General features: G+C 40.2%; 1 protein-coding gene across 2 annotated transcripts in view; it reads right to left on the reverse strand.

Moving 5' to 3' along the window:
• Positions 1–2,618: 2,618 nt before the first annotated feature.
• Positions 2,619–18,368, reverse strand: part of LOC120304224 (opioid-binding protein/cell adhesion molecule homolog) — a 619,792-nt gene continuing 604,042 nt past the window's right edge. For both annotated transcript variants that reach the window (XM_039334544.1, XM_039334543.1), the window contains one exon: positions 2,619–7,182. In XM_039334544.1, the coding sequence (XP_039190478.1) occupies positions 7,082–7,182 (101 nt within the window). In that variant the 3' untranslated portion in view covers positions 2,619–7,081. The remainder of the gene's footprint in view (positions 7,183–18,368) is intronic.

The raw sequence follows: 18,368 nt of genomic DNA on the forward strand, positions 1-18,368 counted from the left end.
GAATCAGCGAACTAAAATGGACAGGAATGGGTGAATTTAACTCAGATGACCATCAGGTATACTACTGTGGGCAAGAATCCCTCAGAAGAAATGGAGTAGCCTTCATAGTCAATAAAAGACTAGGAAAAGCAATACTGGGATACAATCCCCAAAATGACAGAATGATCTCAATTCAAATCCAAGGCAAACCTTTCAATATCACAATAGTCCAAATCTATGCCCCTACCACTGGTGCTGAAGAGGATGAAATTGACCGGTTCTATGAAGCCCTACAGCACCTTATAGAATTAACACCAAAAAATGATGTCCTTATCATCATGTGGGATTGGAATGCTAAGGTAGGAAGCCAGAAGATAACCGGAATAACAGGCAAGTTTGGCCTTGGAGTACAAAATGAAGCAGGGCACAGGCTAATAGAATTTTGTCAAGAGAATACGATGGTCATAACAAACACTCTTTTCCAACAACCCAAGAGACGGCTCTACACATGGACATCACCAGATGGTCAACATAGAAATCAGATTGACTATGTACTCTGCAGCCAAAGATGGAGAAGCTCTATTCAGTCAGTAAAAACAAGACCAGGAGCTGACTGTGGCTCAGATCATGAGCTTCTCGTTGCAAAATTTAGGCTTAAATTGAAAAAAGTAGGGAAAAGCACTAGGCCACTCAGGTATGAACTAAATCATATTCCTGATGAATATACCGTAGAGGTGACAAATAGATTTAAGGAATTAGATCTGATAGACAGAGTGCCTGAAGAACTATGGATGGAAGTTCGCAACATTGTACAAGAGGTAGCAACTAAAACCATCCCAAAGAAAAAGAAATGCAAGAAAGCACAATGGCTGTCTCAGGAAGCTTTGCAAATAGCTGAGGAAAGAAGGGAAGCGAAAGGCAAAGGAGAAAGAGAAAGATACACCCAATTGAATGCAGAATTCCAGAGAGTAACTAGAAGAGATAAGAATGCCTTCTTAAATGAACAGTGCAAAGAAATAGAAGAAAACAACAGAACAGGGAGGACCAGAGATCTCTTCAAGAAAATTGGAGATATGAAGGGAACGTTTCATGCAAAGATGGGCATTATAAAGGACCAAAATGGCAGAGACCTAACAGAGGCAGAAGAGATTAAGAAGAGATGGCAAAACTACACAGAAGAACTATACAAGAATGAGCTTAACATCCCAGATAACCACAATGAGATGGTCACTGACCTCGAACCAGACATCCTAGAATGTGAATTGAAATGGGCCTTAGAAAATCTGAGCAACAACAAAGCTAGTGGAGGTGACAGTATTCCAGCTGAGCTATTCAAAATCTTAAAAGATGATGCAGTAAAAGTGCTACACTCAATTTGCCAGCAAATTTGGAAAACTCAACATGGCCACAGGATTGGAAAAGGTCAGTTTACATTCCAATTCCAAAGAAAGGCAATGCCAAAGAATGTTCAAACTATCGCACCATGGCACTCATTTCACATGCTAGTAAAGTTATGCTTAAAATCCTACAAGCTAGACTCCAGCAGTATGTGGATCGAGAACTACCAGAAGTACAGGCAGGATTTCGAAGAGGCAGAGGAACTAGAGATCAAATTGCCAACATACGCTGGATCATGGAGAAAGCTAGGGAGTTCCAGAAAAACATCTACTTCTGCTTCATTGACTATGCAAAAGCCTTTGAGTGTGTGGATCACAACAAATTGTGGCAAGTTCTTAAAGAGATGGGAGTACCAGACCATCTCATTTGTCTCTTGAGAAACCTATATGGGGGTCAAGAAGCAACAGTGAGAACCGAACACGGAACCACTGATTGGTTCAAAATTGGAAAAGGAGTCCGACAAGGCTGTATACTGTCGCCCTGCCTATTTAACTTATATGCAGAGCACATCATGAGAAAGGCAGGGCTAGAGGAATCAAAAGTTGGAATTAAGATTGCCGGGAGAAACATCAACAACCTAAGATATGCAGATGATACCACTCTAATGGCAGAAAGTGAAGAGGAACTAAAGAGCCTCTTGATGCGGGTGAAGAAGGAGAGTGCAAAAGTTGGCTTGAAACTGAACATTAAGAAAACCAAAATCATGGCATCCGGCCCTCTCAATTCCTGGCAAATAGATGGGGAAGAAATGGAGGTAGTGACAGATTTTATTTTTCTGGGCTCCAAGATCATCTCAGATGGGGACTGCAGCCAAGAAATTAAAAGACGCTTGCTCCTAGGGAGGAAAGCTATGGCAAATCTAGACAGCATACTAAAAAGCAGAGACATCACCCTGCCAACAAAAGTGTGTATAGTCCAGGCCATGGTTTTCCCAGTTGCAATGTATGGCTGTGAAAGTTTGACCATAAGAAAGGCTGAGCGCAAAAGAATTGAGGCCTTTGAACTATGGTGCTGGAGAAGACTCCTGTGAGTCCCTTGGACTGCAAGGCGTTCAAACCGGTCAGTCCTAGAAGAGATCAACCCCGACTGCTCTTTAGAAGGCCAGATCCTGAAGTTGAAACTCAAGTACTTTGGCCACCTAATGAGAAGGAAGGACTCACTGGAGAAGAGCCTAATGCTGGGAAATATTGAGGGCAATAGAAGAAGGGGACGACAGAGAATGAGATGGCTGGATGGAGTCACTGAAGCAGTAGGTGTGAATTTAAATGGACTCCAGAAGATGGTAGAGGACAGGAAGACCTGGAGGAATGTTGTCCATGGGGTCGCGATGGGTCGGACACGACTTCGCAATTAACAACAACAACAGGCTTATTGAAGCAAAGGAACTTTAGCACCTATAACTATGGCCTACTTGAAACCAAAGGCTGTGATTTACCAATCAGCCTTTATATATGATAGCTTCATACAAGTCCTCCTGGAAACAGATTGAGGCCCACTGTGGCCTTGACACTCTCATAGTCGGTGGAAGAGATACTTGAAGTTTTCACCTTGGAACTGTGATGCATTTCTCATAAACCCCAAAGCATTCTTATAGAGGCATGTGGAAAATATTTGAACACATCAGGCACTTAACTTGAATCATTCTTCAGCAAACTTAGCATGTGGTGTGTCACCAGAATATTAGTGCACTTAATTCAGGAAGAGTAGTTCGTTCCCCCATTGCAGAAAATTTCCAAGAGAATCACTTACAGCTAGAGTGTTCTTCACTTTCCTTCCACTCAGTTTAGTTCCTTCCCATGGAGCTGGTTTGATCTTCTAAGACAAGGGGAGACATGTAGAAAAACACAATGCTGCTGGAATGGAATTGCCAAAGCAGAGTTGTCTAGCGCTGATTGCAGAATAACTCTGATACACATTATACCCAGAAATATTTTCTAGGCATGATTTTAAACAACTTAAATTCCTTTGCTTTGCTGATCTTATCAGTTTCTGTGGAACCCCCTTTGACGCCCTATAGATACTTTGAGTGGATAAAGGCATGATGACCTGTTTATAAAAAAATAGGCCCTTTAGTTTGATCCAGGGACAGTCCTACAAGTTTGTGGTTAAGTCAAACCAAGAGTTGATTTTACTTGACTAGGAGTTAATTTGAGTGTGGTGACTCACATGGTTAGGACACTAGGTGGACAATCAGCAAGCCTGTGTTTGAGCCCCCAGTGATGTTGCATGGCGGGGTGAGCTCCCATCATCCGCTCCAGCTCCTGCCAACCTAGCAACTTGAAAGTGTGTAGTGATAAGATAGGTACTACTTTGGTAGGCACATTAATGGGGACATGAAAGCAGCCCCCCAACTGGCCATCTCCAGGCAATGGTGATATCATCAGCTAATCCTTTCACTCTGGAAGCGCTTTAGGTGCTTCCAACACAAATGTGAGCAAGTTACTGTTTGTTGCTCTGTGTATATGCTGGGTCACAGTATTTCTGTACAATGAGCCAAAAATCTGTTGTTGGACTTTAGGATCAACTAAAGTCCAAATGCATATTTTTCCAAATTCTCTAAGATTGAAGGAAAAGCCATCATCTTTCTGAGCATTGATAGGTATCTAGCTGTCTATTTTTAACTCTAGGGCGAAGAAGCAAGTCTTTGGCCAAATATAGCTCAGCAGTATCTGCAGGGACAAAAATCTTTTTTGCATTAAATAGACTTTTGAGTTGAGATTAAATCAGACTCCAAAAAAGCTTTATGGCACCGAGGCTCTTCATGACACCATGATCACATGAAAACAACACAGCATCTTATGACACTTTAAGGACAAATTGTGGCATAAGCTTTCAAAGGCTATTTCAGTATACAAATAGCTTCAGAGTTGAACAGGGCAAGTTGTGCTATATCACTGGCATCATATATGGGAAAGAAAGTATCGACCAACATGGACAAGAGAATGACATTGTTGTGAAAGCTATATTCTCCAGCTTTTTATATTTCCCTCTCTGTCCCCACTACCAAAGAAACCAATCCCAAGTCTGATGACTTCTTTTCTTGAAATCTGAAGAAACGTGCCACTATGGATAGTAAAATAAGTTATGGGATGACAATGTCTGTACATTCAATAATAATAAAGTTTTCATCCCTCATCTAAAAACCAGGCCCTCACCCTTCTCATGTTTTAAATATGAATATACCACCCAAATATTTTCTTTAAGTAAACATCAGGATCTTTGAATTGTGTTGTACATGTAGCAATAAGCTAAACACTTTGAACGGCACATTCTCTTTACTTATTCATGTAGACCCATTGAGAATTTGAACCAGTCACTCACAAGGTCATTTTGGGGTTGCCAAGACACAGGTGACAGCAGCTCAGTACAGTGGCTGCCATACGTCCTTACTGCTTTTCAGGGTGTGGCTGAAGAAGAGAGTCTTGGAACCATTCACCTACCGAGAACGTTCCCCAAGAGAAAAACATAACATCAGGAACAATGAATTATTTCCCCACCTTGGTTTCCAGCTAAGAAAGAGCCTTTACCAAAGAAAGGGTACAAAGTAGACATTTGGGAACTTGGCTCCCCTCCATGGTCATCTTTGTGCAGATGACTTCACTCATCCCAGCTGTCCAAACTTGATCAGGGTCTTGATTTGAAATGAGTCATGTCAGCATTCTTCTTAACACTCTATAGATTAGAACTACCTATTGGTTGATATTTCTGTCTAACAATGGTCGGTAATGTTAGTAGGTTTTTTAAAATTCTTATTTATTCCAGACATCCACAAATATCCCATCACCAATACAAACAAAAACAGCATTTTTTTTCTTTCCTTGTAGGAAGTAAAATCCTTTCCTACAAGGTTTAGGACTTTTTTTTGTGCAGACAGAAGCAATTTGAACCTTGGATCATCCAGAAAGAAGAGCCGGGGAGAATTTTCAGGAACCATCCATGATGCTTTTACAAAACAGTGACCTGAACAATTCTTTAGCTGCTCTGCAGGGCTAGTGAAGAAACCGAAGAGGCACACACAAAATCATTTGGATCTCTTCCTCCTTTGCTTCTTCCCATCTCTGATTTGTTGTTTTTCTCCTGTTTCTTCTGTGTTAATTAAATGCTTAGAACTTAAGTTGCTGTGCAAAACCCTTCTGTTCCAGAGAGGTTTCCGAAGAAATGTACAACTAATGTTGGAAGAAACTAGCAAAGTAATTGGCCTCCAACAGCTTCCAAGGGTGGATTTGTAAGATAACAAACACAAAAGTTGTTTTTTGTTTTGTTTTTTTCTGGGGCGCCTTGGCCAGGTTCGGGTGGAGAGGCAATCCCATTGCTATTTCCGGATAATGAAAAACAATGAGTCTCTTTGAATGTCTATGTGCAGTAGAAAACTGGGGGCACTGGAAAGGATGGCAAATATTTCCCCATTAAATTCAGCACTTTAAATTGAATTGTTTTAAGGCAATGCTTGACAATGGAAATGTTTGGTTGGGGTGATATGGGAAAGAATGCAAAAGGCTTAAAATCTATGGATTGACACAATTGCTGATGCCAACATATTCCAAAATATTATTCCATTGTCTGTGCCCATTCTTTGATTTTTTTTTTTTAACTGTGCCTTTTCTTCATCTATATTACTCATTTTGATTCTTTGTGGACCATCTCTGTGCCTTCCCGTCTGCAGGAAAGAAGGTCGAAACACTGCAGCGGCACATTAAAACTAATAATGGGTTGAATAATGAGGAATTAAAAATTTGTCTAGCTAATGGCAGGACTCAATGAAGGTGATCAGGCTGATAGATGTTGGAAGAATGGATGGGGAACTGAAGAGGAACAATTTGGATTTAAAAAAATAAGCTCATCAGATAATTACATTGATAAATTGATTAATATGGCAAAGAAATGACTGGGAAGGCAGATGGATGGATAATTGGATGGATGAATGGATGAATGGGCAAAACGATGGTCCGATGAGGCTGATAAATGGGATGTGCTTGACTTGCCATTCCATCATTCCAGATTCAGGTTTTTTTAGTAGTGAAGAGGAGAGGGGAGCTTCCAACACTCCCAGCAGTTGACTAACTCATAGTCTGCTTCTTAAAGTGCAACATGGTCCACCACCACCACTTCCATCCCTCATGTAACCCACATCCTGGGGAGGCTTGCAAAGACTGCAACGGTAGCAAAGGTCTTCAGAACACCCAACCAAAGGGGAGGCGAGAATCCAGAACGTGAGTGGACGCTTTGAAGCATGAACAGATATATACAGCGTTATCATTAAAAAGGGGGGCAGTCCCGTTGGTCAAGGAGATACGGAAGGAAGAGGATGTGTTGTTGACTTGCTTGATGGACAGGATCTCTTGGACCAAGGCATCTCTTCTTCCAGGGATATTTGGGCAGGCTTGGTGCAGAAGCATTTGGTCGTAGAAAGGAGAAGTTGTGATTTTTTTCTCCCCCACAGGGCGTTTAGGGAGGATGGAATGGTTGAGGAAGGACGCAAAAACTAATTTGGCTTTGGGAAATGTTTGTGATGAACTTGATCCCAAAAGGGCGGTTGGCCTGGAATCAGGATGCCCCTCCCTCCCATGGTCCTCCCCAGCAATAAAATCAAGCTGTAGACCGGTTTCCTTTCTCCGGTTCCCCCAGCAGTGTGGATGGTTAAGAGTCTGTGGTGTGGGAGAAACCAGGCAGCATTTGCAAGGATCCTCACTTCTTTTTTTTTTAATCAAAACTTGAGCAGGAAATAAGCAAAGAGAGTGCCCGATAGCCAGATGCAGGCCATCGCTCTGGAAGCTGCATTGTTGCCATCGTGTACTGCTCCTGGGCCTGGATCGAATGACAGAAACAACAAAAAAGAAGGAAAGAAAGACATTGGTCATTAGCAAAATGAGATTCTCTCCCCCCCACACACAAATATCAAGGAGAATTCTGAGAAACACTTGAGAGCATAAGCTAAATTAGAGAGAGGCAGTAAATGTTCCAGAGAGGCATGGGAAGAAGTCTCATGGCAGAAGGCCGAGCAAAAGTTTTGATGGCCAAATATGGTCTTTGAAGGTCTTGGGTAGGGGTAGTCAACCTTGGCTCTTTTATGACTCATGGACTTCAACTCCCAGAATTCCTGTGCTGTGCTGGCTCAGGAATTCTGGGAGTTGAAGTCCACGAGTCATAAAAGAGCCAAGGTTGACTACCCTTGGTCTTGGGTATAATTGTTAGACTTGTCCCAAGGTCATTACTTAACTACAATTCAGTGAAAAGAATTAGGTATACAATTGGAGAATCTATATATTGTCTAGGCTTTACTTCAATATAGATCCTGGTGAAATAACACTTTAGTTTTCACTTACTCTCCCCATTGATTTTTAGAATATAAACCAGGGGTGTCCAACTTGGCAACTATAAAACTTATGGACTTCAATGCCCAGAATTCTACAGCCAACCAATTCCCCAGCATGGCAGGCTGGGAAATTCTGGAAGTTGAAGTACACAAGTCTTAAAGTTGCCAAGGTTGGATACTCCTAGTATAGACCCAGGTCTAGAAAGGCCAAATTTAGCTTTTGGCCCAGAAATAACTCATGTATTCCTGTCTTAAAGGGAAACCTAACATCTTCTTTAAATTACCCTGCTTCCTTGAGAGTGTTAGGGCTGCTCTCATGCTTGGTCTGTGACACAATCATCGAGAGGAAGAAGAAGAAAAATGTCCTATGTCCAACATATATTATGGCTCACATGCTCGGAAAAAAACAGGTGAATGTGGATGGAAATAATAAAAGAGGTTAAGGAAGTCCTTAGAGAAAGAAAATCAGTGCTCAGAAAACCATATTCCTTGAGAATGGTCCATGGATGCTAATCACCAGGACAAAGGACTTACACAAGGATAAAAACCAAAGCAAACAGAATCTTATAGAAGGGAAATAACATCACATCATTAGTCATTTGCAAAAGGGGACGCGGAAAGGATAAGCACTGATATTTCATTAAAGTATTGCAATGCAAATTTCATGCAACATTGTGACATAAGTGTTAAAAGGCAGAGATGTCTTGAAGCACCTTTCATTATTTTGTTGACATAATGGTTAGGAGTGGATGTTATGTTAAGTATGAAGTCAGTAAGAAGTTGTTCCCTACCCCTGCAAAAACATGTATTGTTTATACAGAGTAACTGTGTAAGGGGAAAGATCCAGAGTGTCTTATGGAATATCACACAGGTTGAAAAGGACCATGTCCTCTGAGCAGAAACTGGCCATAGTTTCCCTTGGGGACACTCCCAGTTTGGGGGTGTGGAAAGTAAAAGGATGGGACAGGGAAGAGATGGAGTAATAATCCCATGTATTAATCAAAACAAAATTCTTGGCAATTCACAAGTATCTTGTCCAAGCTTTCATTTACTATCCTCTTTTCTTTGGTCAAACTTAGTCACCTTCCTAAGAAGTAGTGTAGGAATATCTTGCCTTAAAGATTTCTCTAGCTTTTTTTTCCTCTGGGAAATATTATATTGCTTTGGTAGAAATTTCTCAATTCATAGCAATTGAATAGACTCAATGGTACTTTATTTTTTCCTGAAGACAAAATTTCATCTGTCATTTGAGACCATTGTTTTACCTTCCCCAACTTGGATGCCTTCCAGATATATGGATCTTCTCCCCCAAATTCTCAGCAACCATTCTCCTGGCTAGAATCCCTAGATGTACACCCAATCTGGAGTACATCCACATAAGGCAGGTGGCACAATTCATAATATTATGCAAATGAGCCATAGTCTGTAAGATTCTCCTTTTCCCTTTTTTCCTCCACTCTGCTGAAAAAGAGGTAGGGAACATTTTGGTTTACAATCCCAAAAGTTCCAATTCTGTAGTTTTCTGAAATTATAGAGGCTCTCTCTCTCTCAGACCCACAAAAATGCACAACCAATTTGGTCATTGAATACTATGCCAGAATTTGAATCCCCCAAAGTGGTTGGGACGAAGGAAAAGTAGTGGTGTCAGTCACAACATAAGCTAATTTGATTACATTTTAAGTTACATTTAATTAGATGCTTAAAATGATTGTTGATGAGATTCGCAAGAGTGTACCAGTGAGCAAACCATGGGCAGGAACCACTGGTTGTGCATCTCCTAGTGTACTCAAATACTGCAGGCAGGGGTTATACTGGCTCATAATCCAGCTGTGTTTTCACAAACCATATTTTAAATTAATTTGAATTCTCAGTTCTCTTGTCATATAAAGTCCCTGTCTGCACGAACATGCAGATGTGTTCCTTCTTGGTGCCTATAACAGAGAATGGTAGGGACAGCTGAGAAGATCATAGGAAGCTCGCTTCCTGGTATTCAGGATGCTGCTTATACGCGCTTTTATGTGCTTAGAGCTCAAAGCATTACTAGAGACCCCACACACCCACTTTGTGGTCTGTTTCTGCTGCTCCCCTCTGGGAGGAGGTTTCAAAGTATTTCTATCATGACCACCTGATTCTGTAATAACTTTGTTCCCTATGCCATCCGTCTGGTAAAATCGCAAGATTCATTTTTCTCGCCATGCACGTAACCCTAACTAGACTATTGTTTTTTGTATCATATTATATATGTAGGTATATGCATAACTCTGTATTTATTTATTTATTTTTGTCATACTTATGTCCTGTATATCGGAGGTGGTGACCCTTTGAGAGCTGTGTGCAATGAAATTTCTGTCCATGATGCTAACATTGGATGTTTTTGCTTTGACAACAGTTGGAGATGCAACCATTTTCTTATCATGTTTTACTTTTAGAATTAGAGTTAGATGTTGCTGGGGGGAGGAATGTGCACAAGAGTTTAGCTAGACATAACAATACTGGACCTGGTGTGTGAACCAAGGTTATTGAAATAAGAGATGATAAGAATTGTCGGCTGGAGAACTGGAGGGAAAGCCTGCATTTCAAACTAATTGGAGAAGGTGATTTATGACCGTTAATTGGAGGAGGGAATTGTGCTCAGGGGAGGGGAATCTAGTTTTTGGCTTCGATTGTGTTAGTGCCCATGTTATGCTTCTCTAATAAAGATTCTTTAAGGTAAACAATGCCTTGAAATCCTTTGAAGAGTTTCATCTATCGGAACCATGACAATTTCATTTTAATGTATGCCGATTAGTGTACATTCAAAGTGGCAATAAAGTTGTTACTCTGTTCTAACAGTTGGGAGACGACTTGCAAAAGAGAGTCTCATTGCTAGGCATAAGACACAATGCTCAATCCTATGAGCAAAAGTGCTAGACATTGATTTAATTAAAAATGCAAACATGTTTATTAATATCCTGGTCCTCTCCCTAAAGCATTTGATATAAACCAACGGGTGAATCTACTGTGTGCATCGGAAAGCAACCCATCCCAACTGTAACAGCTGCAGCACCAACAGCCCTAACTATCATAACGATATATCAGCAGCAACACATTAAAGCATCAAAAACCTGTGTAAAAAAAAAAAACTTTGTCTGGAGACAAGGAATGATGGATCTCCCCAAAGAAGATGTGGTTTCCACCACTGAAAACATCCCCCTAATTTAAAATGATGGTTAAAAATCCCTGAAACTCTGCAGCTGCTCTTAAGGTCGTGGCTAGTCTATATGAGGAAAGACATTTCCTTGGTTTTATGTCTCTTCAACTCCCCCATCCCAAAGTCCATCAAATGGCACAGTATAGAGAAGAAAATAAGACAAAAAGCACATTTCTTTCCCTATCTCTTAAGGATGCTTTTAAAAGTTTAGCAGAGAACTGAAACATTCCATGCAGGTTCTCAGCTGAATTCAGCTGCAAAGCCCCACGGCTATTTCCCCTTTCTCCCCAGATCCCACTGCAACTGTTAGCAACCAAAGAGGCTGTTTGATTCATTAATCTACAATTTTATAGCAACGCTGATTGACTGGAATCCTAGAATAGAACACATCTGTGCCGCCGCCTCCCATCTGGAAACCTTTATGCACTAACTGCTCTTAAATGTTTTATATCCTTGTCGTTTTTTGCTCCATGGTGAGGGCAATTGCTCACCTCCCTTCCGCCGTCTTTTCCTCTCGTTCCAATATATGAAAACGGCTGCTTTCAGATGTGGCTTAACAAGCTGAGGGGCGCCAGTCTAGTGAAAAATTAATAAGGACCACTGCACATGGGTAGACTTCCCCCCAAAAAAACCCACTAAAAAAAACCCCAGAAATAGAAAGGAAACCTGGATAATTGCACTGCTATTCTTCCTTAATAATGGTTGATGGTGGCAGTAACGCTGCCTGAAGTAGTTCTATGTCTTTCCTGGAAGAAAGAATTTCCAATATGCAAGTTATGAAGAACTAACAATGGTGGCAAAAATAGTTGTAAAATGTAGAAAAACTTGCTTAACAAATGTCTTACTTAGCAACGTAAATTTTGGACTCCATTGTGGTTATAAGTGGAGGACCACCTGTATCTAGTTTTGGCCTGACTTCTCTCAAAAGATTTTATCCTTTAAGTAATAACTGATCTTTCTGCAGAAATAACTTGTTGGCATGCTCCATTGGTCTAGTTGCCTCTTACTCCTCTGTAAGGCAGCCCCTCCTTCCTGGAAATACTCCTCTTTACTGCCTCCATTCACAAAAATGTGCAACCTAAAACTACATTGGTCTTTTTTTATTGCCACACATCAAACAGCCAGCTCCAAATCAGTTTGCAATCACTCGTTGTCATGAGTATTATCGTCAAGTCAGGCGCCCCGATTCTACACCTGTGCATTTGATTTCTGTTTCACTTCTGTTTCCTAAGAGAATAACTTTTCATTTCTCTATTAAATGTCACCTGGTTATTTTCATCTCATTTCTCTAAGCTATTAGGGGGAAAAAACCAAGAGAAATCTCATTGGAGGCACCCAAAAGTTGATATGCATGCTTCTCTCTGGGTCTTTACAGATGTGTGTCTCTTGATCCTTCAAAAAGCTGGAGCACACATTAGACCAGGATTGTAGCTTTTATATGTTTTCATTTTTTGTTGTTGCATATTTTACTTGTTGATGCTTGTTATTATTGTTCAACTTTTCTTTTTTTAACCTTTTATGCTAATGGTAGTTTTATACCCCATAGTGTATATGTGCAATATCCTCAGTTTCCTTGCCTGTGGCTATTGGGGGGGGGGAGCAAAAAGTCACAAGAATGCCAACACAATTGTTATTTTCCATTTGCAAAATGAATAACTTTTTTTAAAAAAAACTGGATAGCTTGGAAATGTTATATAGTTTTCATTTTCAGATATGCCCTTCTAGGGCAACTGGAAAGGGACCACTCGCCACAGTCATCTTGCCAGGAGACAATTCAACAAATTGTTGTTGTTGTTAGTTGTGAAGTCATGTTTGACCCATCGCGACCCCATGGCCAACATTCCTCCAGGCCTTCCTGTCCTCTACCATCTTCTGGAGTCCATTTAAGCTCACGCCTACTGCTTCAGTGACTCCATCCAGCCACCTCCTTCTCTGTCATCCCCTTCTTCTATTGCCCTCCATCTTTCCCAGCATTAGGCTCTTCTCCAGTGAGTCCTTCCTTCTCATTAGGTGGCCAAAATAGTTGAGTTTCAACTTCAGGATCTGGCCTTCTAAAGAGCAGTCAGGGTTGATCTCCTCTAGGACTGACCAGTTTGATCGCCTTGCAGTCCAGGGGACTTGCAGGAGTCTTCTCCAGCACCATAGTTCAAAGGCCTCCATTCTTTTGCACTCAGCCTTTCTTATGGTCCAACTTTCACAGATACAAATACAACAGTTAAATTAAATTTGACAGAACTGCAGCCAATAATAATAAAATAAAGTCAACCCAGTAATACAAGAGTTAGAATAATTCCAATGAAAATATGGTCACCAATAATAAAAGTAACTGAAGGAAATGATTAATACAGGATTGAATTGTCCCGTGGCGAATTGGCCGTGGGGTAGTCAACCTTGGCTCTTTTATGACTCATAGACTTCAACTCCCAGAATTCCTGAGCCAGCATGGCTCAGCTTGGAAACCTCTCCCTTTTCCCTCAGCATGGCTGGCTCAGGAATTCTGGGAGTTGAAGTCTATGAGTCATAAAAGAGCCAAGATTGCCTACCCCTGCCCTAGACCCATGAGAAACACTCTATGACGGTAGAAGTTACAGCAGGCTGGGTTCATACAATCTGTGAGCCATAAACAAGGTTTTGCCAGCCACAATGCCTGGGTTCTGACAACTCATTGTTGATTTTCATTCCCTGCACAATGCTAAGGATCAGGAAAGATCACAAACATCAAACCTATCTGGCTCATTGCTTAGTTATAGAAAGGAAGCGGCAAAAACTACAGAGAAGGGTAAAGGGTATTTTCCAATGTGAATGGAAAGGAACAGGGGAAAAAAAATAAGGATCATGAATGCATAATTATACCTCCGGTGGAATCTGAGATGCTCAGCCATTATCTGAACTGAAAAAAGAAATATGTTGCAAGCTTTCTAACCTCATTAATTTTAAGACAAAGTGGTAACAATCATAGTAATGGTAAAAAAAAAAATTAAAAATAATGGCAAGAGGGAATCTAATTAGTTCATGGGTTCTTTGAGTAAGCAGAGAGCTACAAAACCCATTTCTACAATGAAAAACCGGCTTAGGCAAATTGTCTCATTGCAAACAGAACTTTTATTTTGCTTAATTACAACAGACTGCAGCATTGTTTTCCTAAGCATTTACCAGACAATCTTCAGTAGAGCAATTCAAATGAGCTCTGTTGTTCTGGAATGCCTGGGGAGGAGGGGGGCTGCACGCAGGCAGAGCCCTCTATTAAAAATCAAATATTTTATTTTGTACTTGAAAATAAAGGATTGTTCATGTAGGTTCGGCATGGAAATCAAAAGCGTTTGAATTGTTTGTTCTCTTTTTTAATTAGGAGAGGGAGAAAAACTGATTCGGATGGAACCTAGTTGCAAAAGGAGGGAGGAATAAAAAAAAAATAAAAAAAAACCCCCAAAAGCGCTGTACATCTGCTGACATTGGCAAATGTTGAATTGGCTGTGTCACACTTAAGAAAGCTACAAGTAATAATCAGATGCCAATGATTTTCCTTTTATTCAGCGCGAGGGTGTGTGGAATACTCATGAGGAATGAAATGTGAAATTCCTGCGTATTTTTTTTTTTCTAACGGAGTCACTTCCTCACCACCACCAAGCTGGGACAAATGTAGCAGGACCCACTGGTGCTGCTACCAGCCAAAATGAAGGATAACCTGTTGTTCTATCCTCACACACACACACTTGAAATAATTGGAAAAGAGGAGAGAAACTTAGCTTAAGGTGAAATGGAGGGAAGGTTTAGTCGAGAGAGAGAGAGAGAGAGAGAGAGAGAGAGAGAGAGAGAGAGAGAGAGAGAGAGAGAGAGAGAGAGATGGAAACACAGATGAGAAGAGGGATGCTAAAATTATGGTTTATGATAGTTTTTGGGGTGCCTGGACAAATTTTGGAAGATTGTTCTTGATTCCATTTTGCCCAAAGAAGGGCAGTCTTTCCCAAGCTGGACCCTTAGTGACCTTTGGCTTTATTTATTTATTTATTTGCATTTCGCCTTTATTATTTTTATAAATAAGAACGAAATGGCAAACATATCCAACAGACCATTTTTCTCCTATTTTTTCCATAACCTTGTGAGCTGGATTGGGCTGAAAGTCATCTAGCCGACTTTCATATCCAAGGTGAGAGTAGAACCCACCATCTAATGGTGATTGGCCCAAAGTCACCCAGCCATCTTTCATGGAATTAAACTCACAGTCTCCCCCAGTGATCCAGTATACAAGCCTGGCTTATACACAAATAGTTTGATGTTTGTCAAATCACATTCCTACTCTGCTGGATAATAAAAGCCATGTTCTCTTGAGGAAATCACACAACGTGCAATTATTGTAGTGGCCCATGGCACCACAATGTTTTGAAACCTCTGAAATGCAAAAAAAAAAAAAAAAAAAAAAAAAATGTAATCCAGCTTCTACAGATTAAGGAGATTGCATTGTTAAGCATATTCAACTGTTGACTTATTTCATATTTTGGATAGAACATCTTGAGGAAGGGACTGCCCCCCAAAAAAACATAAAAAGGTGCACTCTGATTATCCTAAAGGACTAGCTTTTGTTCAGAACAAAGCTGAAATTCTAAATACAAAGTTAAAGGAAAAAAAACTGATTTTAAAAGCCTTATCAAAGTCTAATTGAACTTTTTTTAAAAAAAAATAGGATGCCAACTTATTATAGGTCTTGAGAGGTGATCTATTGACTCTTTCAAGCAGGCAACAGAAGCCATCTGCAGCATTCTATAGGAAGAGGAACTTTATGGAAAATGAAACCAGATGGACATTTGCATGCAAAATACCCTTTTCTCAGTCCTTGGCATATGCAAGTAGACAGGGCATTAAGCTCTGCACACTGAGCTTCTAAATAAGGAATATGTTGCGAGCTTTTAATAAAATTACATAATACGTATGGCCAAATGTAAATAGTAGATTATTAGAACAAACTGTAACTCGTTTAAAAACTATATTTAAATAACCTTTCTAAGCAAGTGTGTTTGCTAGAAGTCATAAATAGCATTTGAATTAAGTTAGTCATCGCTACATCCCCCCCCCCCCGGAAATTAATGGTATTCCATTCAGCGTAGTGACACTTCCCATGAGTAACTTAGTTTGAGTTATAGAAATTAAACACTATCAATTTTGAAATGTAGCATTAAAAAGACAGCAATGGAATGGTATATTAATATAACCTCAAAGAAATGATATTAATAGTATATTAAATAACATTTATTTTTTTATATTTATGGGACATTTCTCTCAAGATTTAAAAAAAAAGTGGCAGGGAAGGAAACTGGCTGCATTTACCCATATATTAGTTACATTCAATGGGATTGGGCAGTTGTCTTCTCCAAAATAATTTTCATATATATACTCTGGGTGAAATGGGCAAAAATATGTTTTGCGTGTTGGTGGGACTGAAAGAGAGCATATGATGAATGGTTGCAGGAACTGGGTATGTCTAGCCCAGGGTTAGGCAACCTTGGCTCTTTTATGACTCGTGGACTTCAACTCCCAGAATTCCTGAGCCAGCCATGCTGAGGGGAAAAGGAGAGGTTTCCAAGCTGAGCCATGCTGGCTCAGGAATTCTGGGAGTTGAAATCCATGAGTCATAAAAGAGCCAAGGTTGCCTACCCTTGCTCTAGCCTAATGAAGAAAAGATATCAGCCTTCCAATATCTGAGGGGCTGTAACAGAGAAGAGGGGTTTGACCTATTCTTCAAAGCATCTGAAGGCAGGACAAGAAGCAACTGGCAGAAGCTCACCAGAGGTAGAACCTACCTGGAACTAAGGAGAAGTTTCCTGACAGTGAGAACAGTAAGTGGAACAACTTGTCTCTAGTCTAGAAGTTATGGGTGAAAGCTTTCAAGTAGAGACTGGACCATCATTTGTCTGGAATGTTATAAGGTCTCCTATTTGATCAGTAGTTGGACTAGAAGATCTCCAAGGTCCATTCCAACTTTGTTATTCTGTACAATATTTTGCTGATAGTTTTCCAGAAATGCTGAAGAGGTTTTTAAGGGTTATTCGTGGATGAAATTTCCCTATATTTAATGAGCAGAAAAGACCTTGGCCTTTTCCAGCCTGATAACTGCCAGCAAAGCAAGTCAACTAGAGTACTAATCATATGCAGGATTCTAATAACTCCTTCTCTTCCCCACTGAATTTTATTTTTTTTCCTCTTCCTTAATAAGAGTGTGTGACTTCCAATTTCTCTTTTGTATTTCTTTTCAAAACTTCATTTTGTACTCTTTCTCTCTCTCTAAGCTCCACTCCAAAGGTCAGGGGGAGGAACACCAAAACTCTGCAAATATTGAAGTGAAATGAACATATGAAATGGCAATGTGATGGTTTATGTAGGAAACCTTCTTTGAATATATTGTTTCCCATGTCTCCATCCAATTCCTATATTTTCTGGTTATGTCAATATTGAGCTTGTGTTGGCTGGCTAGTTGGCAGGAACACTGCACATTAAGCAGGACATAGCTACTGCGGGATTTTGTGATAATACCATAGATCATGACTAGATGCAATTGAGAGAATTGGCCTCCAGGAATAAGCTAATATGGAGGGCTACCCTCAACACATTTTAAAAGCAATCCCTTAATTCCTCCAAAGACCACATCAACAAGAAATTTCCACAGACTACAAGGATTTATAAAACATATCTTACTTGAAATCTTTTGACCTCCAAATTCCCCATACTGAGCTTGGAGCTGTTCAGATTCTACTGGTAATCTTCTACTCCGGAAATGTCCTAAACTTAAAATGTCCCCATTTTTAAGTAATGATCTCCTGTGTTCCTTTTGAAAACAGAACTTCTTGATGGAATAAAATAACCCTGGAACGATCAGAATGAAATGTGCAATTTCTGTAAGGTTGGGAAAAACACATTCCAATCTCAAACTAAAGGTTTCAGGATTGGAAGGTTTTGGATTTAAAAATATTTTGCACGCCTGCAATGGAAAGCCTCTCTTCTCTTTTCATAGCAAAGGGATATCTTGCTTTGATAGGTTGTAAGCAACCAAAGGCATGAATTGTGCTTGCACCATCCTGGCATTGCTGGAAGTTCAGGTATTTCTAAAACAGAAGCCATAATGGAAACACAGGGAGGGAAGTACGGGAGTGGAGGAAAGCAAACAATAAAGATGTAGTTCATATTTGCAGAGAGTTCAATGAACAGATGGCTTCTTAGACAAATGGCCCAGTTTATGAATGAAAAAGTATCCAGTAATAACATTGTGGATGTGATAGACATGACAGCATGCAGGGCAAACCCTGGAGTAGACGGTGGTTATCTAAAAATTGATAGTAGGCAGAAGACAATGCAACTTGTGTTAGCTATGAAAACCTGATACTGGAAATTGTCTTGGGTGTTGAGATCTCAAAATCTGTGCTTTGAAAATGCAGAATTTGGGATAGAAAATTGGCCTTGTTGTCTCAGGCACCAGCTGCAAATACGCTTGACTTGATT

This window comes from Crotalus tigris, unplaced genomic scaffold, assembly GCF_016545835.1.
Source record: "Crotalus tigris isolate CLP2741 ecotype Arizona unplaced genomic scaffold, ASM1654583v1 scf7180000017631.5181431, whole genome shotgun sequence".
In the NCBI taxonomy this organism is placed as follows: Eukaryota; Metazoa; Chordata; class Lepidosauria; order Squamata; family Viperidae; genus Crotalus; species Crotalus tigris.